The 15944-nt window shown below is 44.0% G+C and overlaps 1 protein-coding gene across 2 annotated transcripts in view; it reads left to right on the forward strand.

Moving 5' to 3' along the window:
- The window catches only part of SLAIN1 (SLAIN motif family member 1), a 65063-nt gene extending 49383 nt beyond the window's left edge, over nucleotides 1-15680 (forward strand). For both annotated transcript variants that reach the window (XM_068267899.1, XM_068267898.1), the window contains 4 exons: nucleotides 1604-1957; nucleotides 7234-7389; nucleotides 12047-12323; nucleotides 15571-15680. In XM_068267899.1, the coding sequence (XP_068124000.1) occupies nucleotides 1604-1957; nucleotides 7234-7389; nucleotides 12047-12323; nucleotides 15571-15646 (863 nt within the window). In that variant the 3' untranslated portion in view covers nucleotides 15647-15680. The remainder of the gene's footprint in view (nucleotides 1-1603; nucleotides 1958-7233; nucleotides 7390-12046; nucleotides 12324-15570) is intronic.
- The last annotated feature ends 264 nt before the right edge of the window (nucleotides 15681-15944 follow it).

Raw genomic sequence — 15944 nt, forward strand, 5'->3', positions numbered from 1 at the left:
GTTACAATCAGTCAGAAAAATTGATTGTTATTCTAGAATTGAACAAATATTTAAATTGTATGGTGTGTGGCCACCTTAAGGTTAAAAGTATTAGAGGTAGAGGATTAGCAGGACAGCTGGGCAATTTGCATAAGTTAAAAGGAAAAAAAAAAACCTGTCAGCCTCCACATGTCTCTCACCTCCGTTTCCCTCAAAGGGAAGGTCCAAGGTGATTAAAAAACTAAAATCTACTTACCTGGGGCTTCCTCCAGCCCCTTGCAGCCATCCTGTGCCCTCGCCGCAGCGCCAATCCCCGCCGGTGGCCCGGGGTCCTCTCTGGTACAAGATGCCTACTGCGTTTCAGCGTGCGGCTCACGGAGTCGTGCTGATGTCATCCGGACTGTACTGCGCAGGCACAGTAGTTCTGCGCAGGACAGTCCAGATTACGTCAGTGTGACTCCTCAAGCTGAAGCGCAGTAGATGCTGACCTGGTGAGGTCAGCATCTGCATTGGAAGGGACCGGGAGCCACTGGAGCTGCGGTGAGGGCACAGGATGGCTGCCAGGGGCTGGAGGAAGCCCCACGTAAGTAGATTTTTGTTTTTTCTAATCACCTTTCCTTTAAAAAAAAACAAAACTAAAAAAAACACCCATTTCCCAGATAATTGCAAAATAAAACGTACTTTTTACAGTATTCCAGGCACAAAACCTGCAGTAAAGGCTTGGGCCTCAGACTTTGCCATTGCAGTGCCACAGGCTCACACAGCACCTTTTGAATGTGCAGCCATACCCGTTAACGTTTACTGATATTTCTTGTCTTTGCTGAGTCGGAGTTGAGTAGTTGGAGCAAGTTTTGGATACCGGGAGTCGGAGGTTTCATAAACTGAGGAGTTGAAGTCAGGTGATTTTTAAACTCACTCCACAGCCCTCTTTCTGGGAAGTGGTATCACTATTCTCGCCATTCACTTTTCTACTATTTTTTCTTTAAACTGGTGTTTAGCTGTAAGGCTCGGTTCATACATAAAAAGGTTTCCAGTCCTGTCAGTTTTTGACAGTTGGCATCAGTTTTGTATCTGTTTCTATGGCTGTGTTCACACACAAATCTGTACGTGTCCAGGCCAGTCCTGTCAGTTTTGTATTGGGTTTGTATATGTTTCTATGGCTGTATTTACACATAAAACTTGTACATTTCCAGTCTAGTCAGATAAAACTGATAGAAAACTGATGCAACTGACAGGGCAGGCCAGTGCTGCATCAGACTGGAGATGTGCAGATTTATGTGTGAAGCAAGCTTTACTTCCATTTACCCTCCCAACTGTTGCCGTTGAGAGAAGGGTGTGGCTACAGCTGACACTGGGTCTCCCTCCGGCAATTGTTCATTAGATGTGGAATAGAGGATGGCGAGAAGGGTAATGGCTGGCCTGTCAATCGCCCTTTCTTCTGTGTTTTATACAGCTAAAGGAAAAAAAATGAATAATTATTGATAGTTTTACATTTTCTTTTTTGTCTGTATCTTTAAAGTTTAAAAGGATAAATTGTTTCTTGAGAAATATGCCATGTGAAAATATTTACAACCTGAAATAAATTTGACTTGCCACCAACACAAATTGTCTTGTTTGCTTGCAGGCCTTAGGCAAGATTTTGCAACTACCTCTGCCAGCAGTTCAGTGTCACGCCATCGCTCAAGCCTTTCATTGTATTCTGGAAAAAGGGTGCCATGTGCCAACAGTGACCAGGACTCGGATCGCTATAGTGTAGAAGACGAAGATGAAGACTTTGACCTCTTACCGCCACCTCAGCCACGACTCAGTCGCTGCTCCCCTCTGCAGCGAGGCATTCCTCATTCTCAAACTTTCTCCAGTATTCGAGACTGTAGGAGAAGTCCCAGCTCCCCGTATCTTAATTCAAACGGATATCAGCAATATAACTTCTCTTCTCAAGCGCAGTCACCAGAACAATTGCAAAACAAAACAAATGCAGGTAAGGAATTATTTATGCACAGCATTGCTTGTGTCCTATCTTGTGTCCTAGATTAGTTTGTGTAGCTATTTTTAGGCAATTCACCTTGCTGCCATCATCCTGAATTCACTTGAATAAAGTATCTGTTTGCCAGCCACAACTTTTTCTCTTCTGCTCCTCACCATCAGTCTTTGGAGAGTGCTGTTATTTCTGCAGGAATAATGACCTGATCCTATTGAGGCTATCCTCCCTGCTTTAAAGTTCCCCATCGCTGAGCGACCCCCCCATTATCGCTAATCACATCGGGGGCCACGCAGCTCTTCTCCCTGTTTCGTGGCCACGGGAGCCCACCGGGGGTGCACAGTAAGCCAGAGCTGCGGGCTCCATGCTACTGCACATGCACGGACGGGCTTGCGTAGCTAGTGCGCGCCCACAATACAGGGAGCAGAGCTGCGCAGCCCTGATGTAGACGGGGCGGCACTCAGCAATGGGGGGCTTGGGACCACCGAGGGGAAGCCTCAGTAGGATCCTGAGGCTTCCTTCTCTTCAAGGTAAAGTGCCATTTTGAAACAGAACTTCGGTTCGGGATTACTTTAAAGCCGGGCTGCCCAATAGGTCGATCGCCATCTACCGGTAGATCGCGACCGCCTGATTGGTAGATCGTGGCCGCGTCCCATTGCATTTGGCAGCGAGCAGCTGTAGAACGCGTCCTATCAGATTCTGCTGCTGGTCGCTGATAGCTGCACTATGCAGCCAATCGGGAGGAGAGAGGCGCGGCCAATCGGGAGAAGAGAGGTGCGGCTCTGCCATGACAGTGTCATGGCTGGGGGCGGTGCCTGAAGCAAGACTTCCGCCTTCACTCGCGCTGCCCGCCGGAGCCTCCCTCAGCCGCCGAATTGCAGGCAGCCGCGGCTGAGGGAGTGAAGCCAGGATGCCAACGCTGGAGGGAGGTAAGCGTGCCCGCCCTACACTAAAGGCACTGCTTACCTCTACTGAGGCACCCATGCCCAGCTATCCTATACTGAAGGCACCCATGCCCAGCTATCCTATACTGAAGGCACCCATGCCCAGCTATCCTATACTGAAGGCACCCATGCCCAGCTATCCTATACTGAAGGCACCCATGCCCAGCTATCCTATACTGAAGGCACCCATGCCCAGCTATCCTATACTGTAGGGACCCATGCCCAGCTATCCTATACTGAAGGCACCCATGCCCAGCTATCCTATACTGAAGGCACCCATGCCCAGCTATCCTATACTGTAGGGACCCATGCCCAGCTATCCTATACTGAAGGCACCAAAGCCCAGCTATCCTATACTGAAGGCACCCATGCCCAGCTATCCTATACTGAAGGCACCCATGCCCAGCTATCCTATACTGTAGGGACCCATGCCCAGCTATCCTATACTGAAGGCACCAAAGCCCAGCTATCCTATACTGAAGGCACCCATGCCCAGCTATCCTATACTGTAGGGACCCATGCCCAGCTATCCTATACTGAAGGCACCAAAGCCCAGCTATCCTATACTGAAGGCACCCATGCCCAGCTATCCTATACTGAAGGCACCCATGCCCAGCTATCCTATACTGAAGGCACCCATGCCCAGCTATCCTATACTGAAGGCACCCATGCCCAGCTATCCTATACTGAAGGCACCCATGCCCAGCTATCCTATACTGAAGGCACCCATGCCCAGCTATCCTATACTGAAGGCACCCATGCCCAGCTATCCTATACTGAAGGCACCCATGCCCAGCTATCCTATACTGAAGGCACCCATGCCCAGCTATCCTATACTGAAGGCACCCATGCCCAGCTATCCTATACTGAAGGCACCCATGCCCAGATATCCTATACTGAAGGCACCCATGCTCAGCTATCCTAAATTGAAAGCACCCATGCTCAGCTATCCTATACTGAGGGCACATATGCCTGACTACCTTTCCGGGGGGGGGGGGGGGGGGGTAGTGTGTTTCGCGTGCATTTAAATGGCGGTAGATCTCCTGGCCTCTGCGAATGTTAAAGTAGCTCGCAAGCCGTAAAAGTGTGGGCACCCCTGCTTTAAATCAATCCTGACGCGAGCTGTAAAAAAGAAAAATAGTGAAATACTCACGTTAGCCTCAGGATTTTACCTCTCTCAGTCTCTGGATCCCCCGACGTCCTCAGTTCAAAATTGGCACCATTGGGACTCCTTGGAACACTCTGGGATGTGAGTGCTTCTGAAGACAGATTAATCTGTATTGTGCATGCGCCAGCATGGACTCCTGCATGCGCAGTACGGATCCACTTGTCTCCTCCGGGACACAAGTACTTCTGAAGCCTGCATGAGGAAGGCCAAAGACGTTCACCGTGGGGACAGCTGGAGAGCTAGGACATCGAGAGAGAACCAGGAAGGCTGTATGGAATACAGAACCTTCCCTCTACTTGGGTATTTGTTTTTTTGAAGCTCGCTTAAAGAGACTCTGTAACTTTAAAAAGATCCCCTGGGGGGTACTCACCTCGGGTGGGGGAAGCCTCCGGATCCTAATGAGGCTTCCCACGCCGTCCTGCGTCCCATGTGGGTCTCGCTGCAGCCCTCTGAACAGCCGGCGACAGGCCCGACTGTAATTTCAATATTTACCTTTGCTGGCTCCAGCGGGGGCGCTGTGGCTGCATACGGCTCGGAAATAGACGGAAATACCCGATCTCCGTCGGGTCCGCTCTACTGCGCAGGCGCCGGAGACTTGCGCCTGCGCAGTAGAGCGGACCCGACGGCGATCGGGTATTTCCGCCTACTTCGGAGCCGACAGCCGTCAGAGCGCCTGCGCAGGAGCCAGGAAGGTAAATATTACGTCACGGCTGTACGGAGGGCTGCAGCGAGACCCCCGAGGGACGCAGGACGGCGTGGGAAGCCTCATTAGGATCCGGAGGCACGTTTTGCCGTTAGAGTTCCTCTTTAAAGGTCACTTTAGAGTAAACCTGCGGTGAGGAGAGGGTGGAAAAATTGGATACCTACCTCCGTGGAAGGAAACCTCTGGATGGTCCAGGGATTTCACAGAACCTCTTCCAGCCTGCTGCTGCCCAGGACCCTCTTCTTCTCCTGTCCATAGTCCTGGCCGTGCATGAGCAAATCTCAACTGGGCATGCAGGAGTAAGGTCCGCCCATTCCCAGTAGAAATAAGTGCTTGTGCATGGTGGAAAAAAGCCATGGATGAGCAGCTTCATTCTTGTGGGCATGCACGGACAGGGATGCATGCCTAGTTGGATTTGCTCCCATACAATGGGAATGTGGCTGCAAGGAGCATATTTGACTTAGCACTGGAACAGGGGCTGTAAATGAATCCGGGATGCATCTGAACGGCCCGCTCAGTGTGCCATTCTACTACTTAGATTTGGTAAGATTGTACAATCAAGAATGTATAATTGGTGGACACCTCTAGTGCTGTAATATTGTTCAGTAGGAGTTCCTTTACTAGTAATTTTTTAATTGTTGTTATTATTAGCTTTTTCCACAAATTAGACTTAAAGGGTGCCTGAGGCATTATAAATAGAAGAATTTAAACTTACCTGGAGCTCCCTCCAGCCCCATGTACTCCGTGGGCTCTATCACTGTCCTCCCAGACTGCTGCGTTCTTCTACAATATTCTCATGTCATATCTCCGGTCGCTGTCATGCTCACCCATCTGCGCTCCTGTGGGTCGGAAGCGTTCTGCACCAGGTAGTACTGCCCAGGAACAGAACGCTCCGGAAAACCACTGCGCCTGCACGGCCGTGTGCTTGCTCCCGCTGACATCACCAGGAGCATACTGCACAGGCGCAAACCAAACTGGGCCTGCGCAGTACGCTCCTGGTGACGTTGGCGGGTGCAAGAGCACAGCGCAGTGTTTTTCTGAATAAAGTCGGAAATTCCAGAAGTGAATCTGAGGTGGGGACCGAAGGATCGGGGAGTGACTGCGCTGGCACAGGACATCTGCGGGGACCATTAGAAGCCCTGGGTACGTTCAACTTTTTTTTTTTTTCCCCTAGCCCCTCTACAGTAGTCCTTTAAAAATAACTTTCAAACAGCAGCTGCAGTTAGATTGGTTTAAACAAGAAAATGGCGGTACTGTCTACCTTGTCTTATTTGTCACTGCTCAACAAACTTCAAGAGCTGGAAACAAGCAAGGGTATGTTGTTCAGGTTCTCGGAGCTTCTAATGGGTACTTGCACAAAGATGAAACAGTTTGCCAAAAGTTTATTGTAAAAGTTTAACTCGGTGTTAGGGAATCCAGATTTCGATACACTTATCAGGCACCACCACTGCTGAACCTGAAGTATCAACTCATAAGGATGGAGGAGATACTATCAGTCTCATCCTATTCAGATGTTAGCAGTACTTAGGATCTGAATATCCTAGCAGTACTTAGGTGTGCAATGCACATAATCCAAACACCGCCCTCTCTGTCTCCGTTCTGCCGCTATCTGGACCGGTAATCCTGCCAGTCATGCCGCTTCAGTGCATACGTGGCTCGGCCGTGCACTCCCCCCCTCTCGCTGAAGAGCTTGGCCAGCATGATTACTGGGCCAGATAGTGTGAGAACAGAGGGGCAGAGGAGGGACTCCACGGACCTCATGGAGCAGGAGGAAGTCGAAGGCAAGTATAAATACAGGATAACCGTTGATCTCGGGTTCATTTTAAGCTGGGTAGTAAGTTCCACATAGATACATTTACGAAAACCCAACATGTTTCACCCCCTCCAAATATAGGGCCTTTATCAGTTGGGAAGTGCTCAGTGAAAAAGGTGCAAGTGCAAAACCACTACATTCAAATATACATTCAAGTCGCATAAATTATAGCCTCTTCGCTCGGAGTAAAGATGCTTGAATGTTTTTAGTAACCTTTATTAAAAGTTAAGTTTTATGTAAATGGTCTCCTCTAGTAAGGTTAAAATTGTGTTCGTCAGTACTTAGGTGTGTACAGATGGTCAATGAGCTGTAAATATTTCTGGCTTGCATGCAGATTTAATGCAAATTGCCTGCAGTGACAAATGAACTTCCTGACGTTTTGGTTCAGCTCGAATCTAAAATGCATACAGTTTGGATTCAATTTATAACCGAGACAGAATTCATGGCACCAGGACTCCAGCCTGGCTCTGTCAGATTATAGTCAAACCAATGATGAATGATATTTTGCTTTAGCTGTTCGGGAGACACATCTGTAATTGAATAGCTAGAAGCTGCCATTTGACCAACTTATGAAAATGAACCATTTTATTTATCTAAATATAAAAAAATAAAACTATGGTCGACTATGGCTGTTTATTTCCTTTCTAGATAAGCTCCGCAGAAGTATGCCTAACTTGGCACGTATGCCAAGCACACCGAGCATGCCTAGCACGGTAGTTTCTCCAGTTACTGTACGGAACAGCCAAAGTTTTGATTCCAACCTTCATGGAGCAGCAAACGGGATGTCCAGGCTACAGTCAAGCAGTAAGTACATTTTATTCCTACTGTTTTTGCTCTCCTTGCTTAGCATAGCTTTCCTTGCACACTTTCTAGACAATAAAAGGGGACAGTTTGTCTTTCAGTTAAGTGACTGAGACAGTCAGAGCACAATTATTGTAAATTTATTTTCAGTATGCAACAGAAAAAATATCAGAGCTTTTATATCAATGGAAGGCGAATCTGAGGCAAAAATAAACTTAGGAGATAATGAATTGAATGTGTGGTATGGATAATAAATGGAACATTAGCTGCAAAGAAAGGAGTCTCATGTTTTCCTGTACAGGAAGAGGTAAAAAAAAAAAAAACTTGTTACCTATGCTGATGAACTTCTCTGAGCTATTTGATGAACTTGGTTGAACTCCATTCCCGTTTTCTAAAGAGCTTAAAGGGACACTTAAGAATGAAAAAAAAGTCTTACTCACCTGGGGCTTCTACCAGCCCCCTGCAGCTGTCCGTGCTCACACAGACTCGCTCGGATCCTGTCCCCCGCCGGCAGCAACTTTCAATTTCGGGGACAGGCCAGGCAACGCGTCTGATACTTTGCGTTCCTGGCCGCAATAGCGCCCTCTATACTGCTATTGCGGCCATGGACGCAAAGTATCAGACGCGTTGCCAGGCCTATCGCCGAAAGTGAAAGTAGCTGCCGGCGGGGGACAGGACAGGAGGATCCAAGTGAGTCTGCAAGGGCACAGGACAGCTGCAGAGGGCTGGTAGAAGCCCCAGGTGAGTAAAACTCATTTTTTTTCACACTTAAGTGACCCTTTAAACATCCAAGAAACAGTGAGAGAAAGCTTGAGATAAGGTTTTAATGCAGAAAAGTTCAGAGTCATTAGCTCTTCCCTGTTTTAGAGCTTAAAAGACAGAGCATGGATGCAAAATGCAACTGTGACAGAATGATGTAATGTTATAAGTAAAGCTATATAACTGAAAATCAATATCACACTCTTTTCTTTGCTACTAATAGTCTATTTATTTTTCTTACTACACATACAATTCATTCATTATTATTTAGTATTTATATAGTCCCGACATCTTCCACAGCACTGTGCAGAGTAAATTGTCTGGTCACTTAACTGTCCCTCAGAGGGGCTCACAATCTAATCCCTACCATAGTCATATGTCTATGTATGTATCGTGCAGTGTGTGTATCATTCTCTCATAGGTTTATTTTCACTTCAGATTTGCTTTAAATATGTCAAATAAGGCTTATACCAGGTTGTTGGCAGTGAAAGCGTTAAATGTAGGTATATGATTTATTATTATTATTATTATTAACCATATTAATTTTCATATATGTAAAAAATGTATGAAGTGAAAGAATGCCCAGAGATGTGTTGTACTATGGAAATATTTTAGATACTTGCAGTCATTTTTTATAGTACTGTATGTACAGTAATAGAGTATAAGCCCACTCTGAGGATATGCCAACACACACTTGTATATGGAAAACCACACTAAAAACTTGTGATCCGAGGATAAGCCGAACCCACAATGTCTCTCCATAGCCTTTCCCTTGTATGTGATGCAGAGTGCACATTGGAAGCGTGCTTGTATTTACACCTCTCCTTGTTCCTGGCAGCCATCTTTTCATCTCCCTTGCAGCTCTGTATTAGCCTCTAGATATCCAGGCTTCGCTGTCATGTGACCGCGGGAAGATGACTGGAACGAGAAGAGGGAACTATAGGTACAAGCTCATTTTCACTGTACGCACTGTATATGCAGTCCTGCACACCTAACTTGAATATAAGCCTCCCCACCACCACCATCACTTCTTTTAGGCTACTTTTTGGTTCCAAAAAGTAAGCTTATATTTTAGTATATACTGTGGTTAGCCACAAAGTGTGTACAAAGAAAAAGGCAGCACCACCCTTCTTGCAAAACAGCATCAATTCGTCCAGGTACACTTGCAGAGGAAGGAGTCGTGTGTTAAGATGTGCTGTCAGAGTTCTGTAGAAGTTCAGAAAAATAGACAAAATTTAAGGTTTGCTCTCCCAAATGTTTGTGTGCAGTTGTACTGTACCTAGGTGAATTGGAGACTTTGGCCTCAATTCACTAAGCTTATCTCCTGTCTTTAATAATGTTTCTGAGCTGTTTCTAATGTTATCACCATGGTGATAAGGCATGTAGTGAACTTAACTCTTCTGTCTTTAAAGAGAACCTGTACTGAGTAAAAATATTTAAAATAAACACATGAGGTAACTTTAAATAAACATTACATAGTTACCTTGCCACCAGTTCCTCTCAGAAGCTCATCATTTTCTTCTGACAATTATCCCTTCCAGTTCTGACAATATTTTGTCAGATCTGAAATATATCAGTTGCTGTCAGTAAAATATCAGTTGCTGTCAGTTATAGCTGAGAGGAAAACTGATGTATCAGGTAATGTCTATGTTTCCCTATGGCTCAAGTGGGCGATGCTACAGTTTAACTGTGTGCTGACCAGAAAGCTGTTATTAGTAATAGCCATTTTTAAAATGGAGGACGGAAAATTTCCTTGATCACAGTGAACAAACAGGGTGTGGGACAGGAGAAAGACACTGAGGAGTAGATTACATGGAAGGCAAGTATGACTTGTGTATCCTTATTTTGACTTTCAATTTTCAGTTCAGGTTTTCTTTAAGTTAAGGAGAGATCTCTAAAGTTAAAATTTCAATCCTTAAAACAACTACAGAATTCTAAAATAAGATGGGCTGTTAATTAACTGCATGTGAAAATAACTACAGAGGAGGTAACTTAAAGGGACACTTAAAGAGGAACTCCAGTGAAAATAATGTAGTAAAAATAAGTGCTTCATTTTTACCATAATTATGTATAAATGATTTAGTCAGTGTTTGCTCATTGTAAAATCTTTCCTCTCCCTGATTTACATTCTGACATTTTTACTGTGGGCAGGTTTTGTAGCTGCTCCTAGCTGCTTTGGCTGTTAGAGACAGCTGTAAACAGCTAATTCCTGTCTGTGAACATTGTTACATTGTGGCAGTTTGCCCAGAGTACCGCGGTACTCAGAGCTTCTTGTGGGAGGGGTTTCAGCACAAAATCAGTCATACAGCGCCCCCTGATGGTCTGTTTGTGAAAAGCATTATATTTTTCATGTAAAAGGGGGTATCAGCTACTGATTGGGATACAGTTCAATTCTAGGTTGGAGTTTCTCTTTAAGACTGAAAGAAAAAAATGGGTTTTTACTCACCTGGGGCTTCTACCAGCCCCCTGCAGCTGTCCCGTGCCCACGCAGTTTCGCTTAGATCCTCCTGTCCCCGCTGACAGCTACTTCCGGTTTCGGCGACGGGCCTGTGAACGCGTCTGATACTTTGCGTTCCTGGCTGCAATAGTATAGAGGGTCCTATTGCGGCCAGGAATGCAAAGAATCACTCATGTTCCCAGGCCTGTCGGGCCTGTCGCCCAAAACGGAAGTAGCTGCTGGCAGGGACAGGAGGATCCGAGCGTGACTGCGTGGGCACAGGACAGTTGCAGGGTGCTGGTAGAAGCCCCAGGTGAGTAAAACTCATTTTTTTGCCTTAAGTGACCCTTTTAAAGACAGAAAACTTACTGTGAAAACTTACTTCTGCACCTTAATAAGGCAAGATCGATGTGTGGTGATAAGTTTTCTCTTGCCTTATTATCTCCAGCATGATCTTAGTGAATTGAGGCCATTGTGTTTTTTTGCAGGCAGGGGCAAGTTACACCAAATATTATTTCTGTGTATGCACTTCGTTTGTTATAAGCAGGTCAATAAAAACAACTCGTTTTGAAAACTACCCACTTTCCAGGATTTTTCATGTACCTGAAGTAAACCTGTGTGCATAACTATTATTCCACCTTTGAACAAATATAAAATGGATTCAAGAAAACAACAATAAAGAATGCAGTTGAAACTAACTTCATACTTTTTTGGCTAAACCAAGATTTAGATCATTGAGAACCTTCACAGACCAGATGAACACAATTTTGGAAGTCTGTGCAAAAAAAAAGTTTAATGTTATTCGTTTACTGATAATATAAAGGGGAGAAACAGGGCGCCCAGGGTATGATAAAACTATGTTAAAAGCAACTAAAATGAGGCACCTCTATCGCTGGCTTGATTTTCTTCTGGCACTGTATTCGGACTGAGGAAGTGGGCTGAGACCCACAAAACGCATTTCCAAGAGCTTATTAAAGTATGCTACAAATAAGTTTGAACGTATCATAATTGAGGTAGACCACCTCAAACTTTTTTTTTTTATTATTTATTTTAGTTGCTTTTAACATAGTTTTATCATACCCTGGGTGCCTCTTTCTCCCACTTTGTGTTACCAACCCTCCTTTAAGAGGGGTATTCTATTTGGCCAGGTGGCCTAACACCACCTTTGCAACCATCTAGAACTTTTTGTACCAAAAGAGCGACCGCATCCAGCTTGGCTCGACGCCTGAGTTGAGTCTGATTTGTGTATCTCCACCTGCCTTTGTAAGTACATTTCATTGACTCTACAGCACTTTCTTATTGGCGTGACTTACTGCACCATCAGGACTCCTGTTTTATCTGTGTTTTTTTCTTTTCTCCAGGGTGTTCTCCCCTTTTCTTCACCCTACTTATGTTTACTGGTAAAATGTAATTTTTACAGCTATCGTCTGTGTTTTATAATCTCACAAACTCTCTTGCTTTCAGTACCATCCCCTGGTCAACTACAGCAAAGGGTACACAGTGTGGGTAATTTTCCAGTGTCTGTGAGGCCACCTTTGAAAGCTACAGCCTACGTGAGCCCAACTATACAAGGCAGCATTCCTCAGTCTACTAGTTTACAATGTATATCAAGTTCTGGAATCCCTATGCCAAACAAAATTGCAAGTTCACTACCTGTAAGGAGTGCACTCCCCAGGCCAGCGCTGTCTGGCACAGTGGGGAGCAGCATTCCACGCAGCAAGATTGGCACTCCACCACGCAGGTAAGCTGACAGACTTTTATAGTTTTGATAACCCAGAGTTGTCTAAAAAAAATCTTCTCACCTTGAGAAAATAAAACAAAGAAAAAATTGTACTGTGTAAACTCATACACCGGATGCATTAAATAGTTCATACCACTTACTTTTCCGGCCTCAAAGTGAATCACATTTTAAATATCAACTGTACTTAAAAACGTAAGTACTGTTGTCCTGGTGCTCACCAGAATTCTACCTAATGCTTGATCCTGCTTTATGGAGAGTCTGGTGGTGCAGCTGAACAGGCTGTGGAGTTGGCCTGCCACCATAATTGTTCGAAGACATAACAACAAAAATTGTTTGGGTAATACCTTTAATGACTAACTGTACACTATTTCTTTGCAACCTTTAAAAGTTTAAGTTTCTTCTTCAGGCATGTTTCCGAACTGGATCAGAACCATACCACTCAGAACCATTCAAAAGCTTGCAAAGAAATATTGTACAGTTAGTCATTAAAGGTATCACCTAAACAACTCTTGTTGTTATGTCTTCAGATTCTCTCCATGACTAATACCGGACCACACACAATCAGTGCAGTTTGCAGACTGAGCCAGGCTTTTATAGATAGACAGCATGTTTTGGCACGGATCTTCGGGAACCATGCATTTATGTGCGTGGGCATAAGGCGTTACATGATAGCCAAACACAGAAAACCACGACCTGCCTGGACAATATAAGCAAGCCACTAATGGGAGGAACAGTAAGTATGGCAATAATTACTGATGTTAATTTCTGTCTATGGAAGTAGCTGGAAGGATAAACCCAGAGAAAATGAACCCTTATGCTAGGTACACACCATACAATTTTCTGTTAGATTCTTCTGTTAGATTTACCTACAACATGGAAAAAAGCTAACTGGCAGGTAAATTAAGAGAAAATCTAACAGAAAATTGTATGGTGTGTACCTAGCATAAGTCCCCACTACTTTACTTGACAGAGAGTGATGTAACTGATTAAGCTGGTAGGCTGACTCCACTGTGCAACGGTTAGACCACACCACTGTGTTATCCATATAATGGTATGAAGGCAATTAGCAGCATTTAGCTTCAAAGTGAACCGGAAGTAAATATAAACTGTCATGCTATATGTCGCTTCAACTACACTTTCAGGAGAACCTTGGGGTTGCACCAACATAACCGTGCTTACATTTGTATGTCCCTTCTACTATAGTCACATTCTAATCTCACACACAAAGATTTCAAAAGAATCCTAATTATCAATTTTGTTTGCAGTTCTTGAAAAGTCAATACTTTGCCAATCAATGCAAGTGATAATATGAAGGTACAAATGCTTGGCAGAACCACAGGAAACACACGTAAACACACGTAAACACATGGAAAATATGCAAACTCCATGCAGATAATGTCCTAGGTGGGTTTAGAACCCAGAACTTTAGTGTTGCAAAGGGACACTGCTGTCCACTTAGCCACATATTATATGAATGTGTCTATTTGTACTGTATGTTCACATTTCAGTATTCATCATTTCCACCACACAGCCCCCATGTTTTCTAGGACATGGATTGCCATGAACAATACATTTCTGTGCATTTCAGGTCACTGCCTCCTATAGTAATTGGAGGGTCTTTGCATTATTTCTATCAGTTCAGTCATCTTTTTTATTGAAAGCAGAAAGAAGCATACATAAATACAGCATTATATAAACTATACGATCCATTGAAACAACGAAAAGGATGAATATCTTCAGGGACTCTGCATTATTAACATGAGGCAAAGTATTCCCCTTCCGGGACAGAGGGTAGACACTGAGGCTGAACCACCATGTGGCCACAGCTTCAGGACTACTGATTCCCAAATTCATACATGAAAAAAGGTGCCTGGAAAAAAAGGGCACAGAGGATTGCTGCTAGTAAAATATCACTAAGATTATCAATATTCCACTTAGTTTTGATAGTGTATATATATATATATATATATATATATATATATATATATATATATATATATATATATATATATATATATGTATATATAGGTATATATAGGTATATATTTTATATATATATATATGTGTATATATATATATATATATGTATGTGTATATATATATATATATGTGTGTATGTATATATATATATATATATATATATATATATATATATATATATATATATACTATTTTTTTTTTTTCATGGGTAAACCTAACACTGGTCTCACACAGAACCCTTCCCTGGTGGTCCTTAACCCTAAGACCCCCCCCCATACCTAACCATAAAACTCCCCCTGGTGCTGCCTGTCCGTAAGCGCCAATGGTGCCTACACCTACCCCCCTCTTGGTAGTTCCTAAACATAATATCCCCCGATTGCGCCTAACCTTAAACTCCCCTCCTAAAGCCTTTCCCCCACCATTCCGCAAAGCTGCAGTATGCGGCTATAAAGGTAAATTTCAGTGACCGGAGGCGCCCATTTAGCGGCAGGAGGGTGCAATTTTGGCGGACAGATGCGCCTGATGGAATCGCAAGAGTAGGGGGTTACGGAAAAACCATATTGTGGCATTGCATAGCGGGCGCGTCCGGGAACTGAAATTTACCTTCATATCAGCCCAGTGTTTAGACTGTGTAGCGCAGTGTGTAGACTGAGGCATTCTAAAAGCTGCTATTTAGGGCAAAGAAGGTACATTTTGGCAGGCAATGCTGTGTGTTCAAATTTCCGTGTTGGAAACTGTGGAACTGCATTTAAGAAAAAAAAAAAGCAAACCTCAAAAGCAGAATTTTTTTTTTTTTAAATCTTAAAGAGGACCTCCCAGGATCAAAACGAAAATCCGTCAGCCTGCAAGTAAAAGTAAATTATATTTACCCGAGAAGTCTTGTCCCACGATGCCCCTGCATCACCCGACTTCCAGCGCCTGGCCCCGCCTCTGCTCTCTCTCCACAAAGAAAGACACCAAGCTATTTACTGTAGTAAATAGCTGTACAGTAGTAAATAGCTAGGTGTTTTTCTCTTCAGAGAGCGAGGAGGCGGGGCCAGGTGCCGGAAGACGGGTGATGCAGGGTCTTCGAGACGGCATCACAGGACAAGACTTCTCGGATAAATGTAACTTACTTTTTCTTCAATGGGGCTAAAATCAATAATGCAGTGCAATGTATTGCCAATCAAGGTCCTGTTTTAAGCACATTTTAAGTAAAAGTACACAAAAGTTTTCCCTGGACATGTAATCTAATCAGTTTTTTTTTTTTTTTTTTAATTCCATGCAGTTTTATTCAACCACCGAAGACTCTGACATCACTGAGCACTCTGCGAGATGGAAACTGGCGGGATGGATGCTACTGATGTAATAAAATGACGCGCTTAAGCTTAATTGAAAGCAATTTCGATGTGTGTTTCTTTTTCCCCAGCGGGCTGGGTAAGAACAGTGTGAGACAACACGGTCCTCCTTCAGATTTTAACATTTGTAATATATGTGTTATGTGAGAGTACTATCAAAGACTATGTAGCTTCTTTAAATGTTTGGTGTGAAATGATAAAGGATTTTCACAAGAATAACTGTATTGTTTGACAACACACTGTACAAGAAACAAGACATATGCAACAGCTCATCGGCATACACATGATCCCGGAATATGGACAA

This window comes from Hyperolius riggenbachi, chromosome 2 (assembly GCF_040937935.1).
Source record: "Hyperolius riggenbachi isolate aHypRig1 chromosome 2, aHypRig1.pri, whole genome shotgun sequence".
NCBI lineage: Eukaryota > Metazoa > Chordata > Amphibia > Anura > Hyperoliidae > Hyperolius > Hyperolius riggenbachi.